General features: G+C 44.4%; 1 protein-coding gene across 1 annotated transcript; it reads right to left on the bottom strand.

Annotated features, from left to right (window-relative positions):
* Positions 1-5517: 5517 nt before the first annotated feature.
* lrfn5b (leucine rich repeat and fibronectin type III domain containing 5b) lies at positions 5518-24558 on the bottom strand. The gene is made up of 6 exons (XM_010882218.3): positions 23531-24558; positions 10924-11840; positions 10635-10809; positions 10135-10468; positions 7524-7824; positions 5518-7397 (listed from the first exon to the last, which is right to left on the bottom strand). Exons 2-6 carry the CDS (start codon positions 11812-11814, stop codon positions 6645-6647), a joined length of 2454 nt encoding a protein of 817 aa, XP_010880520.1. The 5' UTR covers positions 11815-11840; positions 23531-24558; the 3' UTR covers positions 5518-6644.
* Positions 24559-25087: the final 529 nt, after the last annotated feature.

Raw genomic sequence — 25087 nt, 5'->3', positions numbered from 1 at the left:
GGGAAGGAAACGTACGCTAAAACTACAGCACTAACATTATATCCATCCCGCAAAGTAGCCCATAGGAAATCCACCAGGATTCGACCCTGAGCCCCTGTCTAATTAATTATTTAGTGTTTTACATTCATTAATGATGTCCCTGATCTTCGCGCTGCTCTGCGCCTTGTGAGTTTACGCCCATATCTTAACCATATTACGAATGATGTCTCAAAATACATCCACGACACAGTGCACCGCTTTTGACCGCATTATACTTTAAAAATATTCACATATTGTCACTTCCCCTGGGTCCCTTACCCCGGCCATTCACCAGACTAGGGGCCAGCTGAAAGTCCAGCCTATGGCCAATTACACGCGTGAAGCGGTTCACTTATGCGTGACAAATTGGTTGCAGTGATATCTGCTGTTGAGGCGTCTCGCGGTGAGGATCGTTGCTGCTCTTGACACTGACACGTAGTTGTGGCTCTTTGCAGTGGGCACATCTCACTTCTCTCAGATGCTATTTTCATGCAGAAATATGTTGCCAAGGTAACAATGACTTGAGCCGAGCGAACGCTGAAACACACTCTGAATTCCAGCGGTAGTCGCTCGAGCAGAGCCACAAAACGCACTACTCTGCATCAGAAACAGGGAAGATTGGTTCACAGACAACAACTAAAAAACATTAGGCCTACCATTGTGTTGCTTTTATGCTTTCAGTCATATTTTTCAGAATAGGTGTCTGGGTGGCAATTTACATTTTTCCTCATAAGGATCAAAGAGTCTTATGTCGTTATGTAAATCATTTGCCCCTTCATTTTTATGTAAATTAAAGCTTTGAAATGCGATGCACATCAGAAACGTGTCGACCTTTTATTTGATTAATGCTTCATTTATCATCCTCATCACGCACGTCTCCCTAGCTCATTCCATGCGGTCACCGAAGGTTTCACGTGCGCTACTCTTCAAAGAAGCATTGCTATTGCATCTACATTTCAAATAAGCCATCTAAAAAGCACTGCATAGCAACTGAACAGCTGTATCGCTGATTTTACACTGTAAACATGTTCACGTTTGTTAGCTGATATTCCTCTCCCAAGCACTTGAATTCCCTCCTGGGGCACTGTCCCATCAGCCATAACGTTTGACAACTGATCAAACAAATTACTGTATTACTATTACACTGATCAGTTAATGCTTATAAAACCCTGGCCTGCGTGGCAATGTTTGACAATGGTTTGATTTCTCAGTATACTGACAGCTGGATGACATCTGGGTAGTCATTTGTTGTTAACGGACCTGTCTCATGTTCCACGTGTGATTAGCAGTTCCCAAGAATAATCCTATATTTCTTGTTGTAGTTGAACATTGCCCATAGGCATAGACTTGGGATCAGCTTTCATTCCCTTTAACCCGACATTAACCATTAGTGAATGAAAATGTAGCGCTGGCCTGGGGTCAGCTTCAAGGGTTAACTTAATCTGCATCTCTGAGGGGGCTCAGATTTAGTTATGTTTGAACAGAGAGAAGTAGTTCCTCGCCCCAGTACTCTCTATCCTCTATTACCGGAAGCCTGCAGTGATAACAAGATTAGCATAAGCTTGGTCTTAGCAAGTCACTGTGAATGAATGGGCTTCTTAGAGAGGATTAGCCTTCCCTCTCCCTTTGCCAGGAGCTGGTAGTTATCGAGCTGACTAACTGACGGGCAGCCTGCTAGCCCGTTAGCTAGCTTCACATCTCTCACTCAGCAATACTGGCTAATCAATGAGGAATCCATCACCGCGGTGTCTTAGGATGGAGGCAGAGAGCAAATCACCTTCATAAACGATAGCAGCTATCAGGCAAATGGGTCCTAATGGTGCCTAGCTTGTCTGCTTTAAACTGATGGTGCCTGGCTTGTTTGGTGTAATCTGGAGCCAGCCTTTCAACCCTCCGTCACCTCAAAGAAAATGAAGAACTGGGAGAGAGGGCCAGGCAGAGAGGGGTGGGGTCATGGAATCAAAATGAGGAGATAGCAAAAAGAGAGAGAGAGAGAGAGAGAGAGAGGGAAAGCTGGGGAGATACCCTTGTTTGGAATTGAGGGAAAGTGAGAAATAGAGGAGAGGCTGAGAGTGGAAAGGCAGAGTTGGGGATGCATTGTTTGAGAACAAGAGCAGAGAGACAGAGGAGGGAGGAGAGCGAGACGGAGATAGAGAGGAGAGACATCGTTGGGGATAAAATTGTACACACCAAGATGAGATGCAGACCGAGCGAGAAAGCAAGACGGAATGAGAGAATTTAGAAATGGAGAAAGAAAAGGAGAATCTGTTCTAGCGTTGAGACGCCTCAGGGAGAGAAAATGGTGTGGGTTCATGTCAGCATCACCTGGTGTAGATGAACTGTTTTGTCAAGTGTTTCTCCCCGGGTCCATCTGAACCACTGATACCTTGAATATCTTCTCCCACACCCCTTTACATTTGGAATTTGTTATGTAGTACGATGAATTATGTCCATTAGAGATTTCCATTAAGGTTGTCATATTTTATCAATTCCATCAATCTTCTCGTCACAGCGAAGTGACTTTGACCGAGCCTAGTCTGCATATCTGTTTAAATACAGTCGTTTACTACCGTTCACCAGGGAACAAAGTCTCTCCGGCTCAAGACTACGTTACGTCATTTAACCAATGTTATGACAATTACCGTGGAATTACATTGGAAGTGAGCCTCAGCCAGAGTAGGCAGATAGACAGACTGGCAGACAGTCAGAAAGACAGACAGGACAGACTGGCAGGCAAGCCCTACAGTAACAGTTGGTGCTAAGTAAACAAGGATGTCTTTGATTTGGCCATTTCAATTAACCATCTCACTCTCTCTCTGTACCCCCTCCATGTCCCTCCCGGTGCAGGCAGTACAGGAGCTTCCCAGAAACAGTAATCACATGCACTATTAATGAGACATGTTCTGGACCCATTTACTGCTCTTAATAATGCATACTCTCTGGAATTGTCTATGCATATATTACACTGTGTATTTCACACACACACACACACACACACACACATGTACACAGACACATTGTGTCGTTCTGTAAGAGAGATCTCTGGTGGTCATGTTGTACCTTTGGCCTTGGGCGAAATACTCTCACGTAAGAAATGAGAACCTGAATGTCTCTGGAGGTTCTTTTAGACGTCAAAATACACAATGACTTTTGCAAATGGACATAAGCCACTCTTCCCCGCGCTCACTGTTTCGCATATGTCTGGCAGGCTTCAGTGCCTGTTGCGCCGAGATAAGCATGATTTAGCCTACTCTGGAGGACGCTAAGTGTTCCCACAACAATGTAATGATGATGTTACCCACTGTCATCAACAGTCCCACATCTCTATCAGTCCCTCTCTCACTGTGATTGTAATAGGCCCTTCACACACTGACTCAACGATCGGTTTAAACCAAGCAATTGGACACAAATTGGTGCCATCAGTGCATTGGCGTGATAGCTATTCTCCAAGTCCACAATTACAATTAGCAAAAGATTACTAACGTAAATTATCATTTTGATACAATTGTTCCAGGAAGTGAATTGTTATGAACCAATTCTGAGAAACAAGTACAGCATGAATGAAAGTCAGTCGTTGACAGCATGTTGTTTATTTAAGGTATGATGAAATTGTGATTAATGATTGGCTGGTCTGTCAGTCGTCTTCGTCGTCCCCGTCCGCCCCCTCGGCTGAGAAGTGATTGGCCATTCCGCCTTTGGCCCTGACAGCTCGTTACAGCCCAGTGACACATGATTGGCTGCTTAACCCCCTGCTGAGCGGTGATTGGCATGTTTGACTGACTTGGATCGAGTGGCCTGGCCCAGTGACACATGATTGGCAGTTTAGTCTTTCAGGGGGACAGAGGGGTTTCAGAAGAAGAAGATTTATGTCAGCGAAGTGTCCAGTAAGGAGGAGAGCCTTTTAGAGGATCATGGCAGAACGAGGAGGAGGGAGCTGGGGCCGTTGGTGGCCAGCAAGGAAAGAGAGGTTTTAGTTCTCTGCAGTGTGGGAGGGGGAAGAGTGCGGTTCTGCATTTGACCGCGGGGCACATTCTCTCCTCACCAGTCTCATTGACAGACCTCCAGCAGCGGTCCATTCCCTCCAACACCCCACCCCTTCTCAGTCCTGCAGAGGTGTGGTGAATTCTGAGCAGCTGTAAGCCGCATGGCCGACTTCTGCAGACTCTGTTTTCTCTCCTCACTTCCCGTTTTTTCCCTCTCTCTTTCAGGCCTCTACCTCTCCTCGTTCGCGTCCCCGTCTCTTTCTCAAACCAATTTATTCACCTCTCCCTCTCTCCTCAACCCTCTCTATTTTACTCTACCCCCCCCTCCCTCTTTTCTTGTTCTACTTTTCCCTTCCCTATCTCTGGCTCTCTCTCTCTCTCCCCAGAAAGGCATCTATTATTAACACACACCCCTGGCACCCACGATAGACTGAGTGGAGGTCCGGGCTCGGCTCTTTCACTACGCATTTTAATCATCCATAATGAGGGAGAAATAATAAATAAAAGGGCCTTTCGCTCCAGCCCGGCCTGTTTGGGTGACATTAATTAATTTATGTCTGACATATGTGCAGCACATCTTAACAAGCCACTGCTGTCTAACACTGTACTGTATTTTAGCAGAGAATTTCCAGAGCTCTTTCTCAAGGTCCGGCTCTATTTTGGGCGATGGGACCCGTCACAAAATAAATCTTTCCGACTTCAAAACCGTTGCTTCGGAGCCACTATAACAGAGAATCCTAATGCCGATCAGATTATTGAAATGCAATGGACACCGCTTGCCGCCATCTGAAAACATTACCAGGATTGCAGATTAGTTGATGTGACTGCGTGGCCTGTGATGGTAATGCTTATCCAATGACGACCGAAGCTGGAGTCTTTAACCTCTGCAGAGGGTTTTCTTTCTGTTTCTGCAGTGCCTGTCTGGCATCCTCAATGCATTGCAGGAGGGCAGAGGCTTTTTTACTTGGAGCGTAGATGTGCAGGCGGTCGGGTGGGGGGTGGGGGTTGGGGGGGGGGAGTCCCAGGTGACTAGCATGGCCTCTTTTCATCATCTGCCTCCCATTGCCTTTGAACAAACATAGGAGCCGAGGGCAGCGATCTATCAAAGGTCTACGGCTCTTTCGTCTGTCAGGGTAAAGGAGGAGAGATTAAATTGCTTTAAGATAATACTGAACCTTAAAAACCTACAGATTAGATGATTCTTCTGCCCGGCTTGCTGGAGGAAGATATATAGTGATTTGTGTTGCGATTCGTGATTGAAGGTAGTTTGGGATGGAATCAATCTACTAAACTGTGGGCTGCTGTAAGCATAACATTCTAGGTATCCCTCTGCATATTATTTAGGTCTTGTGAACGGCTAGTGTCAGCTGGTTGTGGGAAAATGAAGCAAAAATGTAAAATTACTTCTGCCATCATTTTATGTTTAGGACTGACAGTGGGTACGGTATCTGGCAAATAGATGTCAAAAGCAATAACTGTACAGATACAGTCAGTTTAAAACTGCATTAGATTCCTTTTCCTCATTGGTTTATTTATACTGGTAAACATCAAACAGAAACAACAGCAAAATCAAGAGCCGACTTCACATATACCGTTTGGTGGCTTTTGTTGGCTCGATACCAATAAGTCAATATACAACGGTTCCTCGACCCGACATGACAAATGATGTCTTAATAATAGTAAAAAACATGAAAATGGACTGCCCATCCCTTATCGGGCCCCATCCATCCACCTGACATGTTGGACTCATTCCTGTCATCCTCTCTGTGCTCATTTGAACTGACGTGTCGGTCGTGACAAGAATCTTTTGAGCATTAGTCTTGATGTGTAATTACGTGTGGGAAATAAACTAAACAAGAAAAAAAAAAAGGAAAGAGGGCAGTATTAGGCTCAGCCAACGAGTGCCATAAATGCTGCATTGTGCTGTGAGTCTGGTGGGTTTGATGAACAGATCCAGCTCTGTCACTAGGCTGTGCGCTCCAAATGTCAACCTGACCCCTCTACAGTGCACTACTTCCATCCAGAGCCCTGATCAAAAAGGAGTGCACTGTACTAAGTAGGGTGTTGGTTCAAACCCAGTTCGGGCTACATTCTTGTTCTGTAGATCTGCCTGGGGGTGTCGAACATTCCTAACCCCTCCAAACACCACCAAATTAATTAAGACTTCACCAACTTTTCTGCAAAGCTGATGACAAGAAGTGCGTCCGTTCGTTGTTTACACAGTGATCGTAATCACTAACAGGCGATGTTAAAACAGATATGATGTTCTTCTCTTTCTCTCCCTCCCTCTCTAAATAAGGCTGGACTTTCAACAAGTTTACTGCATTCAATACCATGTGAACACTTAAGGGTGGATTGCCATATACTGTATGTTACACAACTTAACACTTTTTGTACATTAAGTTATATCCAAAGTCGCTATAAAGATTAATTTGAGAGGATATTTGCTTTTTAAAGTAGAAACCCTTCATGTGAAACATTTGCCCTTTAAAACCCTGTTTGGCTGCCTTTTCTTCAGAAACGTCTTACATTGTGCTGTGAGTGCAAGACGTCAGTAACTTTCTGAACAAGGCATGTCTACTCCACGATGGGCCACAAATCCAATCCAGTAAAACAAGAACCTGTAAGCAAGTAAAATTCTGATCATAGAGTGCTTTCGAGAAGCCACTCAGATCGGGAAAGCTTGTCTCTGCCTCTGCTTATGTTTCCCATTGCGCTGTCCAGCTGGGGCAGTTCTCCGCTCATGGACAGACTGCGTTTGGACCGCAAACTCCTGCCTGGCTTTGGCTGCTGCTGCTGTACCAGGCTGACATAGCAGCGCTCCTTGTATGAGTCCACATTCAGAGAGTGCCGCCGGTTCATCCTAATACCCCCTGCTGGCACTGTCATGTAATGGCGGGCGGAGGCTCCGGAGGGGCGGGGACCCCTTACGACTGGCGTCCATTTTGTGGAAAGGGCGGGAACAGCCAAGGCAGGAGCCATTTTAGTTTCTGCCGAGTTATTCCCATTTGTGTTGTCCAACTCCAAATCAGTCAGGCCTTCGGCTCGTCTGGCCTCTCCGGGTTTTGGACCACCGCTGGCGGCTATGCCGGCCCGTTTCTGCCTCAGGGTGCCAGGGGAGGCAGGGTGCCAGCGGTGGCTGGCAGCAGAGGTGGAGACGGTACAGTCGGGGATGGAGGGCTTGGTTGAGGTGACGGTGGTCGGGGCTGTGGGTCGCTGCTGCTTGACCGGCTCGGGAGGAGGAATGGCCACTTTCAGACACTCCTTGTCCTCCTTTTCTGGTTTCTCTGGCCGGAGGAGCGGCCTGGACATAGACTTGGACAGGGCTTTGGGGACACCGCAGACCTGCAGCTGACCATCACTGCTCAGAGACCGGATCTCGCCCATCTCCAAAGCCTTATAAAAGAACAAGTGTATATTATTCCCCGGGGAGATATGACCTCAACATTCATCAGAAACAGAAACAGTACAGAGGCAGTAGGCCCCCTCGAAGGTAAAAAGTGCAATACTCAACATCCCTACCTTATCGTCATCACCTTGGCTACACACTCGGTACCTCACGATAAGGAAGATGATGAAGGCTAAGACAGACGCCACAATGATCCCCCCGATGATGACCACGATGGTCCCTCCCAGGAACTGGGACTGCATGAAGTGGCAGCGGAGGTACTGCGGCTCAGTTGTGAAGCGGACACACCCCACCACCCGCGTGGCGGTCAGAGAAGTCCCTAGGTCATCATAGATGGCCAACACGCACAGGTCATACTGAGTGCCGGCTGCCAGGTTGTTCACCAGAATACTTTTGCTGCTCGGAGGGATCATTCTGAAAACATAAAGAGAAAACGTAGTTAGTGTGGGATGGAAGAGGTGAACGCGTGCTAGACCAATTATAAATGAGATTGTGAAAGCTATTGCCTGAACGTGGTAAGAGATGAAAGAACGTTATTAACAGCTGCGTCCCGGTTGGACCTTTAAACAGAGTCGCAGTGATTCCAATGGCTCTGAGAAAGAGAGAATGTTGCTAATGATGTGTATTGAAAGGGGTGAAAGATGAAAAAGAATACTTTATTGTCCAAATTGTGGGAGCGGAAATTCTTGTTTATTTTTACCCAAACCCCGTGAGACACAAACACACCCACTGAGAAGTCGGAAGCGTGAGAGATGAAAGATTGCGTGCACACCCTTCTCTCTGAAGAGAAAGTCACAATAGATCTAATGGCTCTGTGGTGGGGCCACGGTGCTGTGTGCTTGAAAGACCAGAGTAGTGGATTTTGCATTCCCAAATGGACCTTAGCCACTAAACTCAATGTACACACAATATTTGTTGACTCTCTGAATACAGTTGTGTGTGTGATAAATGATCACATCACAGCACAAACTCCAAATATGTCGTAAAAGGGTTGCCAGATGAAAGAGTGTTGTGTAGACTTTTTTTTCTCAGGGGCCTGAAAGTAGCCTAGCCCGAAAGATCTTCTGAAGCTCTTTGTAACATTCTGCTCGTTCTTTCATCTCGTCTTCGCCCTGCAGCTCACCGCCAACATCTGTTTTTGGTTCTGTTGATTAGGTATTGTGACGACCCTGGTTCAGGAGCTTGTATATTTCCTCAGCCCAACGGCGTGCCAGAAGGTGAAGGGCGTGAGCCACGCTGACTGTTCCATTACACTGGTGTCAGAATATCATGGCTGTACCCGTCGTGCACAGTGTAGACACATGGATGGACTCCGAGCCAGACAGCCCAACCGACACATACATCGGACGCATAAGGCCATCAGTTCCACCACCTGAGGAGATAGGAAGCCCGGTGCCTTGGTAGCGGAAGCCAGATGAGTGAGATGGAATAATAATTCAATAATTATTTTGATTTTCTCAACAAGTTGTGTTGTACACACATAACGCATCACAGAGTAAGTTTTTCCTAACAGGAACATTGGCTCAATAGAATCTCAATTGTACATGGGTCTGCCCATCTCCTTTCTTAGTTTCTCAGCTTTTTATAGGAAACTACAGCCTTTGGACCAATCTCTAGTGTACGGAATATATAAACCTAAATAGTACCATAGATCGGTTATGAACCAACCAGTTCTGACACATATGAACTTAATTGAGCATTTACCCAATCACGTTACATTAGTTCTGGGTTAACCAAGATTACTTGTGGGTTGTCTTGGTCAGGTAAGAAAAAACATTTCAGTAAATTAAGAGAATTCTCAGAGAAATAGCGTATTGTTAGACATTGACCCGCATTTCGGATCAGAGGTGGATGTCCATTGGTCGAATGGAGGTGATGAGGTCAAATGTTTACTTGAATAATGAAAAAACATAACCAGTTACCTTAACTTATTTTTGTCCTTTGTAAAGCAATTTTATGTTGCACTAAGATGTGGGCCTATTGTCAATAGCATGCACATTTTGCCCTCTGTCCTTGCCACTTTAAAACCCATTGGATGGGTTTTAAAGAGGTCTGTGGTTGAATTTTACTCAATGTAGATGGATATCCAACTCAACAGTTGGATATCGAACCTCAAACTAAATGCATGTCAGAGGAGTCTGGATCTATATCTAGTAATGGGAATTTGCACATCTGACATTTAAATAAATTTCAACAACATAAACGTTGCTAGAAACTAGCAAAACAGAAGGTTAATAAAGTTTTTGGTTCGTTCTCATTTGGTTTAATACTCTCAACAGACTATTAATCTCACATGGTTTTAACAGTGGAAATGAGGCATTAATATCAATCATCAACAAATCCAGAAAACCGCTAACCTGGCTGACGCTGACCTATATGAATCACAACGCAGGGAGAGCTGTGACTATGGTCTGGACAGGAGCCTGTTGTTAATATAATATTTGCTCAGCAAATTTCATTTGTTCTTATTTACTGGCTTTCATGCGCAACTCCGCTACTTTCCTCATCAATTTGCTATGCCAGAGATTTTGGAAGTAAGCATGACAGTTTGGTTTCGTGGTGGGGTTCTTGAGTAAAACATTGATTATGATTCTTTCAATTTGAAATTGGTAAATCAAACCAGCTGTGGGCATCCCCTTTATTATCAACACCTCTTGTTGACAACATCAAAGCGTCAGATCTCAGCCAGGCTACAAAACAGCCCCTCTATAAGCCAAGCCTCACCTGTAAACCAGAGAGTCATCATAGGTTCCATTGTATTGTATCTGAAACATTCGGATGCCTGGTATGCTCCTCTGGAAGTTGAACTTGACCAGAGCAGAGGTAGACGTGATGTCAGCAATCTCCACCTTCTTCTCCTGGCTTGGCTTCGTGTTTCCCAGTGGCACCAAGCCCTCTACACTACCACCCGTCCTCGTTACCGTCGCAATGTCAGAAGAACCTGGATCTGGTTCCTTTTCCAAACTACCGTTGTTGATGTGCGGAAGTTTGGCGATCACCAGGTCCACAGTTTGTTGGGCCTCCCCAGCCGGGTTTGAGGCAACACAGGTGAAGGAGCCTGATGGAGCAATGGAGAACTGTCAACATTTGATTTGCCTTGAGGAAGAGACAGAGCTCACCATGGGATCATTTTCATTTAGAGAAATTATGTGAAAAGCTTGCTTCAGTGGCTATTGAAAATACAGAGCACAAAAACAACATAGTCTTCCACAACAGACACCCACCAGAGTCCTTCACAGTGGTGATGAGGATGTCCAGGGTCCCGTCACTGTGCACTGTTGCCCGGGAAGAGTTGGACATGAGCCTGCCGTCTGGGGCAATCCAGTGGATTATGGGGTCGGGGTCACCTCTGGCCTTACAGCGCAGAGCCACACTCTGACCCTCCAACGCTCGCAGCTCCTAGAGGGACGTAGATGACGAAAGGGTTAATGATATCACTGGGATTACTGAATCATGGCATTGAATGCTGAAAGGAGTTTTCGCAATAACCGTTAACACCGGGTTAAGCCTTACCTGAGAGTGTCTGGTGATGAGAGGCGGCTCACAGAGGAACTCTTCCTCTGACACGGTCCAGAAGTATCTTCCAGCCAGGTGCTGCGGAGCCGCACACGTCTCCAGGTCGTCTTCTCTCCTCAGCCTGCGGAGCCACAGCAGCTCACAGTTACACCTCAGTGGGTTCCCACCAAAACTCAAGGCAAATGACGACGGTCCCATGCTCCCTGACGTGGCCAGAACCCCAGCCCGCTGGAACACCGGGTCTGGCGGAAGCTTCTGGAGCTTATTGGAGGTGACGTCAAGCCGTTTGAGCTTCTGCAGGCTGGAGAAGGTTCCTTCAGGGATATAGCTTAGCATGTTGTGGTCTAAGCCCAGGGTGTGGAGACTGGTCATTCTCTGAATAGCTACCCACGGCGCGCTTTCTAAGTTGTTGTAGGACAGATCTAACTCTTCTAGAGCTGTGAGATCATTGAAAGCCCCTGTGTGGATATTAATCAGCTGGTTGTTGTTAAGAATAAGATGGTGAAGTTTGGACATCCCGCTGAAGGTGTCATTGGTGAGACTCGTCAGACGGTTGCTGTCCAGGTGCAAGGCCCTGAGGTTCTCCAGGTCTTTAAAAGCATGAGGTGAAATGGAACCAATGGTGTTGCGAGATAACGTCAGGTCCTGCAGTTTGGTCATGTTGGCAAAGTCCCGCCGCTTGATGCCTGTGACAAAGTTGTCGCCCAGTCGCATCTCCACAGTGTGCCGGTCGATGTTGGGCGGGACGAAGAGAAGGCCCTTCTTGTCACAAAGAGTCGCCAGGTTGGGGTTGAGCATCTGGCAGACACAGCGTTTTGGGCACACCTGAACTTTGTGGGCTTTAACAGCCATGCCAAGGACCATCAGGTAAACTAGCAGGGTCTCCATCAGGCTTTCCAGTCAGAGTCAACCACCTGGCCAGACAAGAGAGATAAAGCATTTTAATATTCTATTAAAGTTAATCTCTGGCAATTACGCATGTACAAGTAGTGGAACTAAGCTAAACAGACTTTTACGACGACACTGATCCACGGAAGTTTTGCCCCTAAATGGATCACAACAGAAATTATATTAATTTCTGAACTGGTTTCACATGTTTTTTCCTCCTGCTAGGTCGGGAGGGTATGCTGAAGTAGAGACTGCAGAGAGAAAATATTATCGAAGTCCACTCGAATCACCCAACAAAGCAATCATATACACCCACACAAAACAACAAAGTACATATCAGATAAATAGAATAGGAAGTGTTTATTGGTATTTCTATTAGATGTAACTTTATCTGGAGTTACTCTTTCTGGGGTCCAGACAAAACAGAACAAAACAGTCAAGTACCCAGACAAAAACAGTCCCAAAGTCAGTGACGCTCTTGGAATTTCGATCAGGTAGTCTTTTAAATAATTGTTTTTCTAACCTGTACCTGACCCACGGTATGTAAAGAATTTCTCCCTGGAAGACTACAGCATTCTATTTTCTTCTTAAATGTTAATTTTGCCTCTAGGTGTGACTAATTACCATGACATAAGGAAGTGAAGGACACTAACAATACACAAAATACAATTCATCACCAGCTGATGTTTGTCCTGAACTGATAAGCTTTTCTCTTGTGTCAAATATTGTATGCCTTCAGATTTGAAAAGTTTAAAGACCCTCAAAAAAGTATGTCTGTTTATAACACAGCTACTCTTTCCCCTCCGCTATGCTGTGCTGATGCTTGTGTTTTTGAAATCATCATCCTGAGGCCCTTTTATCCCTGTATGGGGGGGATGAAGGTTGAGTCTGGCGGTCCAGTCACTCTGCAAAATTAGACAGATGTCTTCGTGGATCAAATGAAGCCAAAGAGAGTGGATCAACCGACTGCCAAACCCACTGTGCTCTCCACTGGCTTCATTCGAGATGCGCCGTCGTTAGCTATTGATTTCCTCTCACTGGCCTCTGCTGCTGCTCTTAGTTATGACACAGCTGAGACAAGGGATGAGGATGGGTACATTTGATGAATCCTGATATATCACTTCATAATGCTCAAGATTACGGAGAGAAGTAGAGAAGGCCTCTGCAGGTATAGTCTAGTTATAAGTAGTTGGGATAGGGTGGCTAGAGTGCAGAGAAAGTTGCTTAACAATACATGAAATACTACTCATAATGGATTCAATTACTCATTTTGAATGCGTACATGTAAAGGTACAATTCATGTCTTGTGGCTCTTGGCCAAAAGGAAGGGGAAGGCAACCAACAGATACTGTAAAGATTCCACAAGTGTGGTACAACCCAAATTCTAACCTTTAGGTACAGAACCCTATAGCTGTTTTATCATTGTTGGTGTTTGTGGTTCTGGTAATATTTCAGAGTATTCCTCTATGACTTGAATATCCTAATGTGTCTGTTAAAATGCTGTTTCAGCAGATAAAAGCCTGGAATCTATGTGTCCCTTCAAAGGGTCTTCTCCACCCGCAGCTTCTGAAAAAATCTGCGAGGGGAAAAAAAAACAATAACCTTAACCATCAGAGAAGTTTGAGAAAATATGAACAATTTCTCAAAGTTCTCTGAATATGTCAGGGAATGAAGAATTCTGCGGTTTGAAGTTAAGTGACAGGACTTCTGTGTGGGGGAACGTCATGTTGCAACATTAACAGAGATTGAGGCCTGGTGGCAACATGGCGACGACACCTGTCAGCTGATAGATGTAAGACACACGGCTGGCTGGAAAATAAAGGAAAATGGAGGTCGCCTAGTGTGTGACAGATAATAAAACCGGGAACCCATTGATATAATTTTAGAGAGCAGAGCAGGACACATACTGTGTCCCTGATCAGACATTCCAACGAGAGCCACTACAGTAGCTGACATCAGAGTCCCTCTCTCCTTAGAGCAGCGGTTCTCCACTCCATGCCTGGGGACCCAAAGTACCGATGGATGTCATTGTAGCTCTCTAATCAGGGAGTGATTTAGAACTACGACACCAGGTAGTGGAGAACACCAGACATGTCTCCAGGTCCCCGGGCTTGGAGTTAAGAACCAACTTAGAGGAGAGATTTATGGCTCAGTTTTACCGGGCGTTTTACCACTACTGAGTAACATTCATGGAAATGTGTTGACCCTGCCTGAGAAAGCTGTTTGAGTCTTGGCATGTCAAAATGAACATGTTAAAAAAACGTTATCAACTGTCCTGAAAACAGTAATCAGCTACTGCAGTCTCTGCTATTTTTCATAATGATATTGCTTCATGTGATTAAATTCACTTGTTCTATTAAAACAGTCGAGAATGAAAATAACTTCAGAAAGATAACGAACTAAACCTAGCCAACTAGCCCTGTTGCCAAACAAAAGCAAACAAATCTCATTATAGCAGCTTACTAGCCTCATACAGAATGGACCAGGTCCAAACTGGAACAACAACGAAAAAATCTTACAAATTAGGAGAATTGAAATGGTGACAGGACTAGTTATCTGACTGAAACAGATTGTCGTTTTGCTGATTTGTTTTTGTTGGGGATGGTATTGTTTGCATCCATAAGCTATATTTTTCCTGGCCAGCAGTCTTTACTAAACAGATGATATCGTATTGATGTGTTTTTTAGGGGAGGAATCATTTTCATCCATCAGTTAGTTCCATTCCTGATGCAGTGGAAGGTAACACAGAACTCTATTGGTATAATACCATATGTACCAATTAATCAGTGTTACATAAGGTGCCTTAGGAAAAAGTATTCCTTTTTGCCATCAATCTACACACAATACACCACAATAACAGAAAAGAAAACATATTTTTAGAAATGTGTGTCGAATAAAAAACTAATATTGTGTGTACGTAAGTATTCAGACCTTTGCAGCGAATAGAGTTTAATGTATTTTTGGGTATGCCTTTACTAGATTTAAACACCTGGATTTGGGCAGTTTTCCCGATTTTTCCTTGTAGATTCTTTCAGGCTTTGTCAGACTATATGGGAAGATAGGGGAAACTGTGATCTTCAGGTCTTCCCACAGATGTTCAATGGGGTTTAAGTCCGTCCTTTGGCTGGTCCACTATCACAGGACTTTCACAGCTTTGTCTAGAAGCCACTCCAGTGTTGTATTTGCTGTGTGCTTCATATTATTGTCATGCTACAACATGAATCTTTGCCATGGTCTGAAGTCCTGTGTGCTCTGGATCAGGTTTTCTTCCAGGACCTCTCTGTATTTTTCTCTGTTTCTCATTCCCTCCATCCTGACCAGTCTCCCAGTCCCTGTTGCCAAGAATAATCCCCATAGCCTGGTGCTCCCAACATCATGTCTTACTGTTAGGATAGTAAATCAAGTTCTAGAGACAGCTCAAGGATGATCAAAGGACACAGGATACACCTGAGCTCAATTTGGATTGAATACTTATGGATCTAAATACTTATGTACGTGAGATATTTCTGGTGTTTAATGTCATTGAATTGGCGCAACTTTCGAAAACATGTTTTTGCATTATGGGAAATTAGATGTAGATTGATGGCAAACATATATATATTTAATCAATTATAAAAGTCTATAACACAACAAAAACAGTGAAGGGGTCTGAATACTTTCCGAAGGCACGCTATGCATTATAAATGAGTGTAACCAATACATAAAAAAGAATGTATATGTCAAAAAACTAAGTAACGTTTAGTAATACTCAAGAGCTGAATGAACAGCAGTCTTAATTCAGGCATCAAGTAGTGTTATTTAACAAGACAGGTGTGTTTTTATTGACACACAAAGACCCAAACGGCGTTCCATGGCTCTGGGGGCTGGTGCTAGTGAAAGGGGAGGGGTGGTCGTAACAAAGTGGTCTGAAGTAAAGTCGATGACAAATGGACTGTGGTATAATTGTTCAATAGGCCTGTTATTGAACTTCTTAAATATGGCAAACGACTCGTGACCCAAACTGAGGAAACATTGCTATTAGTGTGTGTGTGTGTGTGTTTAGAAAATACCCTTCTTTTAAGCAAATCAGCTGGAATGGAGCTGGACTCTGGCTCTGCCCACTGTAGCTCAGAGTATTTAGTCATCGAGTAATCTCCTTCCCAGACACTTCTGCCGAAATGCACAGAAGGTCTGGTGGAACAATCTGCGAGTCTTCATTGGCCAATAAGAACGATGTGAAAAATTCCCAGGGCAATAGGCATTGGCTCAGTCGGCTTAGACTTCCAAAAAAAAAAGAGAAAACACTCCTAACACTTTTTCCCACGTGTCCAGTACACCCAGGCACCATGTCGTACGTTATACCGTACTTGTGGGACAGATGAACATACAGCATGGCTGACTTGAATTGATAGAAACTGCACTGACTAGGGTAGAATAGGGCACTTACATCTTCCTAAAAATGATTTAATTGTGTTAAAATAACATTGTTGCTTCAGTAGCTACATAGCTAATTGAAGGCACATTGCATTTATTGTGGTAGGCTAATAGATTGTAAGCTTCTCTGTTGTTTTATAAAGTGGCTGGCTCAGGCTAGACTGGATGTAATGGATGTGTTCACTGACGTCATCCCGGTCCATCTTGAGCCATGCTTCATAGCGTTTCGATTTACTAAAATCCCACGATGACAAATACTCAGTGAAGTCACATGCATAGAATAACATGGTAACTCCAACTAAGCCTGCTTTCGCATGGTTATTGTGACAGGAGTAAAATGCAATAGCCTGTGAGACAAAGGAGGTGAGTGATGAGCATACAAATTGTGGATGGCAAACTTTTCAGTTTTCTCGATGTGTTTAACCTGCATCTGCAAATTATAGTCTCTTATAGTTTTCCTTTGGAAAAAGACTGAGGTTTCCTCAACTAAATGATATAGGGGGTAAGGGTATATAGTTGGTTGGAGGATGGTGGGTGGGGAGGGGACTTTTTGGATGATGGTATATACATTTTGGTTTTTTTCCTTTGTAAAGCAAGTAATTGCTTCTATGCGTGAATTGTGCCATACAAATGTTCAATATATAAGCACCCATTCTTTCTACATTGGTAATAGTGTCTTTGTTTGGTTATTTTAAATAAAACATACACTACTGTTCAAAAGGTTGGGGTCACTAAGAAATGTCCTTGTTTTCGAAAGAAAAGCCAATTTTCTGTGCATTAAAGTAACATCAAATTGATCAGAAATACAGTGTAGACACTGTTAATGTTGTAAATGACTATTATAGCTGGAAATGGCAGATTCTTAATGGAGTATCTACATAGGCGTACAGAAGACCATTATCAGCAACCATCAGTCCTGTGTTCCAATGGCATGCTGTGTTTGCTAATCCAAGATTATCATTTTAAAAGGCTAATTGATCATCAGATAACCCTTTTGCAATTATGTTAGCACAGCTGAAAACTGTTGTCCTGATAAAAGGAAGCAATAAAACTGGCTTTCTTTAGACTACTTCAATATCTTAGGCATCAGCAATTTTGGGTTCGGTTACAAGCTCATAACTTTCTCTAGTTTGAGAAACAGGTCCTCAACTGGCAGTTTCATTGAATAGAACCCACAAAAAAACAGTCTCAGTGTCAGCAGTGAAGAGGCGACTCCGAGGTTTGCTGGTCTTCTAAGCAGAGTTGCAAAGAAAAAGCCTTAACTCAGACTTGCCAATAAAAAGAAAAGGTTAAGATGGGCGAAAGAACACAGACACTGGGCAGAGGAAGACCGGAAAAAAGTGTTATGGACAGACAAATCTAAATTTGAGGTATTCAAAACACGAAGAACATTGGTGAGCTGCAGACCAAATGAAAAGACACTGGAGGAGTGCTTGACGCCATCTGTCAAGCATGGTGGAGGCAATGTAAAGTGGGAGATTTCTAGAGGATAAAAAGGATCTCGAAGGGATCTATCACTCTGTTTTGGAACTCCATGCCATACCCAGTGGATAATGCTTGATTAGAGCCAATTTCCTCCTACAACAGGACAATGACCCAAAGTACAGCTCCAAACTATGCAAGAACTATTTAGGGAAAGAAGCAGACAGCTGGCATTCTGTCTATAATGGAGTGGTCTGCACATTCACTACACCTCAACCCTACTGAGCTGTTGTGGGAGCAGCTTGACCATAAGTAGTAGTGCCTGTCAAGCCAATCCAACTTGTGGGAGGCGCTTCAGGAAGCATGTGGTGAAATCTCTTCAGATCACCTCAACAAACTGACAACTAGAATGCCCAAGGTCTATAAGGCTGTAATTTCTGCAAATGAATGATTCTTTGACACAAGAAAGGTCTGAAGGACAATTAAAAATGATTATTTCTAACCTATTACATTTCCTATTCATTTTTGATATTTCCTAATCAAACTAATTTCATGTATGTTTTCATGGAAAATAGGGACATTTTTAAGTGACCCCAGACTTTGGAACGGTGGTGTAGTTGAAACACGTTTGGGGGTTGATATGGTTTAGATCAGGGCTGCCCAACCCAGTTCCTGGAGATCTACTGTCCTGGAGGTTTTCTCTTCAACACAAGTTGTGACTAACACGGTTAAGCTTTTCATCCAGCTAATTATTAGAGTCAGGTGTGTTAGAGAGAAAACCTACAGGACATTAGATCTCCAGGAACAGGGTTGGGCAGCCCTGGTTTAGATATTTGATGACTGCTACTTGCAACTTGCTTGGTTAGTTATCTTGTTATGTCTGTAACCTTACTCGCCTGCTGTTGTTGGCAGAAAGCAGTGCTCACCTTTGTTTTGTACTGTATCATATCAGCACACTATAGAGTTGCCAACTACTGTATTTCTTGAATGGTTGCATTCATCATTATAAGAAAGCTCTTATTTCCATGCCACTATTACAGTACAAATGTGTATTTTGTTTCAGCTAAACAAGTTTTAGTAGAAGATTCTAGATAGCCTGGTGCACTCCCGCATGTGCACTGGATTTATGGCCTATCAGATAAAATCTCTAGCTGGCTGGAGAAAGAGGGTCTTAAATCGTAACTGACAGCGGTAATTACCCTCTCTTTCCAGCTGAGATGTTGACATCTTATCTTTAAAAGTAATGTGTGAATATGTGTACTGTACATGTAATCTTACACTATCTAGACTATGTAGAAGTCAATTTTCATAGCTGCATTATCACTGTTGACGTTTGTGTATATTTTTGCTATAGTACCACAAAGATCACTTCTAGATTCTGTGTGTGTGTGCGCGCGCGCGTGTGTGTCAATACTATGTGGAGTTGAAGAAGATAAATAAAGGCAAACAAACATCCATTGTATCCACTGTTCTAGTCGGACAAGCCTGTAGTGGGTCAAACCAAAATGGTCAGCTTAAGTGGATAGCGGGTGAGGGCATTCACAGCAGACCGCTCAGGCGGTTTTCTTCCCCGTGCGTGTACATGTGTTAGCCGTTTGTGTGTATAGGTGGGTTTGCGTGTGTGTAGGTGTGAGCGTTTGAGAGACAGACAGTGAGTTAGTATGCGCTCACGCGAGCGTGTGTGTACACCGACCAGCCTTCTGTGCTCTGAATGGCACGGCCTCTGGATGTGCAATGAGGCGTAGAGGACCAGCTACTTCCACACTCAAATGGCACTGGAGACGCGATATTGATTCACTCCGTAGAGACAGGGCTTTTTTTGCCTGTGAACTCAAACCCAACCAAACGTGAAGAGAACGGTTGCGACGGTAATCCCTGCGAAATTCGTTTTGTGAGGACAACAGGACAGCCCATCGCCGAGACATGGCAAGCAGCAGGAAGCAAACGTCTGCGCCTGTCTCGCTAATTTGTACTTAATTACGCTGGGGTTTCAACACAGCAATTTTCATAGCTGGTCACGGCCATCCACTAGATGAACAAATAACTAGATAATCAATCAATTATTTAATCAATGATTTACTCAATGTCCCCAGAGGCTTGGAATGTCAACCCTTAGAGAACACAGAGGCACACATAGCAGATAGTGGATGGTTCCTAATACTGTAGAAAGCAGCTTGCTAAACATAAACCTCCGGCTATACAGAGACACTCAAGAGCAGCAGCATACTGTTCTAGGTAAGATATCTATGCTTTCCCTGGGGCAAAGATTGCCCAGAAAAGCCTTATGCAGCATCTCTCTCTCTCACACACGCACACACACACCCTCCTGCAGCAGGCAGGCGGCTGGTCTAGTCGGGTCATGAGGGATCTGTTTTCAGATGGTCTAACGTATGCTGGGGCTCATAGAAAGCCTCTGTCTATTGCATCATCTGCTATTGGGCTGGAACCCTGGGTGTGTGAGGGAGAGAGAGGTGGTGAGAGAGACGGGCTGGTATCACGGGTGTGAGGGAGAGAGGGAGACTGGCTGGTATCACGGGTGTGAGAGAGAGAGGGAGACTGGCTGGTATCACGGGTGTGAGGGAGAGAGGAAGACTGGCTGGTATCACGGGTGTGAGGGAGAGAGGAAGACTGGCTGGTATCACGGGTGTGAGGGAGAGAGGGAGACTGGCTGGTATTACGGGTGTGAGAGTGTGGGAGACTGGCTGGTATCACGGGTGTGAGAGAGAGGGAGACTGGCTGGTGTCATGGGTGTGAGAGTGTGGGAGATTGGCTGGTATCACGGCTGTGAGAGAGTGAGGGAGTTTGGCTGGTATCACAGGTGTGAGAGTGTGGGAGATTGGCTGGTATCACAGCTGTGAGAGAGAGAGGGAGACTGGCTGGTGTCACAGGTGTGAGAGAGTGGGAGATTGGCTGGTATCACAGTTGTGAGAGAGTGAGGGAGATTGGCTGGTATCACGGGTGTGAGAGAGAGGGAGACTGGCTGGTATCACAGTTGTGAGAGAGTGAGGGAGATTGGCTGGTATCACAGGTGTGAGAGAGAGGGAGACTGGCTGGTATCACGGGTGTGAGGGAGGGAGATGGGCTGGTATCACGGGTGTGAGGGAGAGAGGGAGTTTGGCTGGTATCATGGGTGTGAGGGAGAGAGGGAGATTGGCTGGTATCATGGGTGTGAGAGAGAGGGAGATGGGCTGGTATCATGGATGTGAGAGAGGGAGATGGGCTGGTATCACGGGTGTGAGAGAGGGAGATGGGCTGGTATCACGGGTGTGAGAGAGGGAGATGGGCTGGTATCACGGGTGTGAGAGAGAGAGGGAGATGGGCTGGTATCACGGCTGTGAGAGAGAGAGGGAGATTGGCTGGTATCACGGCTGTGAGAGAGAGAGGGAGATGGGCTGGTATCACGGCTGTGAGAGAGAGAGGGAGATGGGCTGGTATCACAGGTGTGAGAGAGAGCAAGCGATAGATGGATGGGGGGGTGTGAGAGAGAAAACATGAATGAGGTTAGACAGAGCAGAGAACATGAATGAGGTTAGATCTGCTTGGTGTGCTTACAAATAGACCTTGTGCATAATGACACCGTTGTCTCCTAGACACTGCAGAGACAAAGCTAAAAACTGCATTGTTCATTGACAGCCCAGTGCTTCATCACACGAGGCTGTGGAATGAAGCTGATATGTTGTGAGAATGAAACCCATTAGCTCCATGATAGCATTCCAAATACGCTCACGCTGATGTAAACACTTTCTGATTGGTTGACCTGGAGGGAATTCTTCACCACATGACATTAGTTAGTGTTTGATTAAAAAGATTACTTAAACTGTCAAGACGGGATTAAATGGTTTAGGTCCTGAACACGATGTCAGCCTGTGCGTGCGTTGTGCTTGAGTGAGAAAGAGGGAGGGGGGGCGAGTGTGCGCGCGAGATAGGGAGTGCGTTTGTCGGAATACCAATTTACATCAGTGTGTCTGCAAACTACACAGTCAACGAGACGTGTTAGCTCTTGTGTGACATCCTTGATACCATGGCAACACAAAAATGTCACTTTTGGATGGTATGTAGCCTATCTGAAGGTTAATTCTCAGATAACCTACTAGGCTTACCACGTTGAGTCAGTATGGTACTGACGTTTACCGCGTCTGTTGTCTATAAATAACATCTGGCGATTTATTCGCCACTGTGATCATTCTTGAATTAGCTCAGAAAGATGGAGGCACAAGTTGATTACATTGAAGGTGGTTAAATGAATGGGGTGACTGAATCAAACAGATCTTATGGCTCTCTCGCTCTCTCTACCTCTCTTTCTCCCTCCCTCCCCCTGACACGCACACTGCCAGACCTACACAGACGCATAAAAAATTGCTTCATACCTTCCATTTTCTTCCCACGGATATGAGAAAGGTAGCTAAAGTGGGCTAAATCCTTAATGTAATGAGCTGCCAGTTACGTTTTCTAGTTGATATGATCCCAAAGGACTGAGGTCGGTCTGGTGTGGCATTGGTTCTATTTCAGAAATGAAGGGGGGAATCTTAGAATGCTAAGTGAACAGGCCTCCCTGTATAAATAGAATTGCCTTTTAGTTTTTAGAATCTTCATTTTGCTCTGAGCCTTGTTATTCGCATTAGCTAAAAGATCCATAAATGCATCTGTTGTTTTTCACCTTTAAGAGGGAATGGATTGTTTCCCCTGGCAAATATATTTAATCCTATGGGCTGAATAATCAATATTCCGACTGTTTTCTTTTCTCCCTTCCCTGCTGAATATGCTTTGCGTTTAGCAGAACTACTGTGAGGTAACCAATGTAAATTAGGTCGATGTGATCACTCTGCTGTAGCCCAAGCCACGGCTCCCTGCGTGTGGTGGTGTTGGTGGTTCGCACTATATTACTTTCTAAAGACATCTCTCTCTTTATAGACGCATATTAATCATGTTTCGGAAACACATAAGCATTGACTTCAGTGAAACCGCCATGTGATGATGAATACTTTTCATCGGTGATATTGAATGTTGTGATCATTGAGAGTTAGCCTCACAGCAGTCTGCAAACAGGAGCGTAAATTCAGGCATACAGGATGCTAGCTGTGTGGCAGTTACAATGATGCCTCAGGCACAGATGAATTATAAGATTGATGCTATCCAACACCCCAACATAAAAATAAGAAACACAGTCTATATAAGTCGTTAGAGCGACGTGTTCATAATTCAGAAATCGGTATCTGCATACATCTGTGTTTGAATTTGACTATTCTGTCATAGCTAGTCGTTTATTCGGCTACTTTAATTAATCTAGCCTATTTTCTTTTAGGAGCCTACGACAACATAAACAAGCTATGACCGATAGCCTACCTAATTTTCATTTCAGTAAGTGCAATTTGTGGCTTTTTACCAGGGTAATATTTCTTTCTCTCTTAGTACTCCAAGTTATCTTTATTGGACTGAAGGACCACATATAATTTACATACACGAGTAGTCATTTCACATCGTGATCTAATCTGATGTGATCCACCATCTGTGTTGTGCACAAGACTATATTGCTTTGGCACAATACATGATTCTCAGTTTCACCTGAAAAAAGCTAAGAAGGCAAGCAAGCAGGTTCTATAAATAACGTGTAATCTACCCGCTTTTCTTTACATCTTGAGGGAATTTTTGACCTTGCGGTTAGCTGTAAACCATCTAGGCTCATATAACAGCTATCTTAAGATTTCTCACTTTTTCAGATACCCCGCCGTGAGAGAGGAAATTAGTTTTGGAGCTAATTGCATTAAAACCAAACCGCTGCTCCCATGCAATTTCTTCAGAGGCGATTCCCCAAGAGTTCAACAGCAATGTGATACATAACATTTAATATAATGAAGGCAATAAAATATAGCTTAAAGTTTACCTTAACCACGAAACATCAGCACGATATGTTCGATATAGGATAATACCGAGTCAATTCTTCCCAAATGCAGTTATGAGTGCAAAAGCATTTTGACAGATTCTGTCTGGTGGCACTCAGGTGTCCCAAAAAAATGTGCGCTGGATCCTACGATGGTCTATGACAATGGCCTTCGTAAGCACTGATGCCCTTCAAAAAAATCCATGACCAGCAGACAAATCAACATTCCAAAGGTTTTTTCCGTTCCTGTATATCTTCGTGGAAAATGCAGTGTATGCTTATAAAAAAACTGCGGGCGAATGGGGTCCCGCTATCGCTTTGAGGCTGCAGCTTTCCAGCTACAGAGAGGATTGCCTCTGCGCATTCCGCCTGCATGCACCGTTTAGCAGGGAAAACGCCTTTGTAGCGACAGGCAGCTATCTATACGGCGCTGTCTACTGGCTGCTGGTGCTGAATTCGGATCGCGTTACAGCAGCCAGATGTTCACATCGCTTTTTCTCAGCAACTCCGCCGGTGATTTGCGGTCTCAAAGCGACTTAATCCAGACTGACACCCCGTCAGAAACACTCTGTTCTCTGGTCGGGGCGTCACACAAGTCGTGGACTTAGCCTACTGTCAACCTTTTCCCGTCACAGAGCCGGCTCCATTTCGCGGGTGACAAGAGGTGCTGTGCTTGGAATGGTAATCGAGGGCGCCCCTAGCACTAGGGGCCATTTGTGCATTTATCCACAAACAGACAGACAGATGCCAGGCCTCCCAGCAAGCACAATCTTCCAGCTGCAGTTTAAGCCTCATAATTAATTAATTTAGTCAGAACTCAATTGCACATTTGACAATGCATTGTCCCTTGTAGGCTATATGGAAATATTAACCATCTTATTCCTTTATCATTAAAAATGATTACAAGATTAACAGATTTATGAGCAAGCCCTAAACCAATTAAGCTCAGTGGTTTGATGCAGTGACATGCAAAGAGTTTGATTGGTGTAATGGTGCATGATATCAACCTGCTTCAGCTTGGCAACGCTGAAGCCGATATTCAATTAAGCATCTTTGGTGATAAACAGACTCAAAATATAAGTAATCTCATACTAAATGCTAATTTGACTATATTTTAGGAGTTGGGCTGGTAGCTATAGGTACCAACCTGACTTTCAACAGGGCCCCATCATTCCAGTGCCTAACAAGGATGTATGGCAAGGCTATAACTGGCTAGGTACTCTCTGCCCTGCCTCTGACCTAAAGCACAGGGATAGCCAAAAGCTATTGCTTCTATACATGTAACATGGGTGGTTCGATGAATCACAAACCCTGCTCTGGAGCTAAAGACTTGCCTTAGCCACCTTAGCAAAAGTGTGTGCTTTCAATTGCTCAACATGCCAATGCAGTCTCGTGACGTGTCATGAATAGTGGAATGTCTCCTGACCATTCACAAAGCATTGAACAGGTGTGTTCTCTGACACCATTCTCTTAACACCATCACACTCATGTTTTCTTCCTCAACCCAAAGAAGGCTCTTGTCTCATACGATAGCACTTAAAAAAAAAGACAGCATTACAC

This window comes from Esox lucius, chromosome 18 (assembly GCF_011004845.1).
Source record: "Esox lucius isolate fEsoLuc1 chromosome 18, fEsoLuc1.pri, whole genome shotgun sequence".
NCBI classification, from domain to species: domain Eukaryota; kingdom Metazoa; phylum Chordata; class Actinopteri; order Esociformes; family Esocidae; genus Esox; species Esox lucius.
The sequence above is the reverse complement of the archived record's forward strand: the minus strand, read 5'-3'. Positions and strand labels throughout refer to the sequence as shown.

What these genes read in the sequence shown, in the direction of transcription:
- lrfn5b (XM_010882218.3), bottom strand. Translation starts at nt 11,814, where the DNA reads ATGGAGACCCTGCTAGTTTACCTGATGGTCCTTGGCATGGCTGTTAAA. An exon ending in CACCACTGTGAAGGACTCTG is followed by an intron (nt 10,469 to 10,634) that starts GTGGGTGTCTGT and finishes TTGCTCCATCAG; the next exon opens with GCTCCTTCACCTGTGTTGCC. An exon ending in GATGACTCTCTGGTTTACAG is followed by an intron (nt 7,825 to 10,134) that starts GTGAGGCTTGGC and finishes TTATGTTTTCAG; the next exon opens with AATGATCCCTCCGAGCAGCA.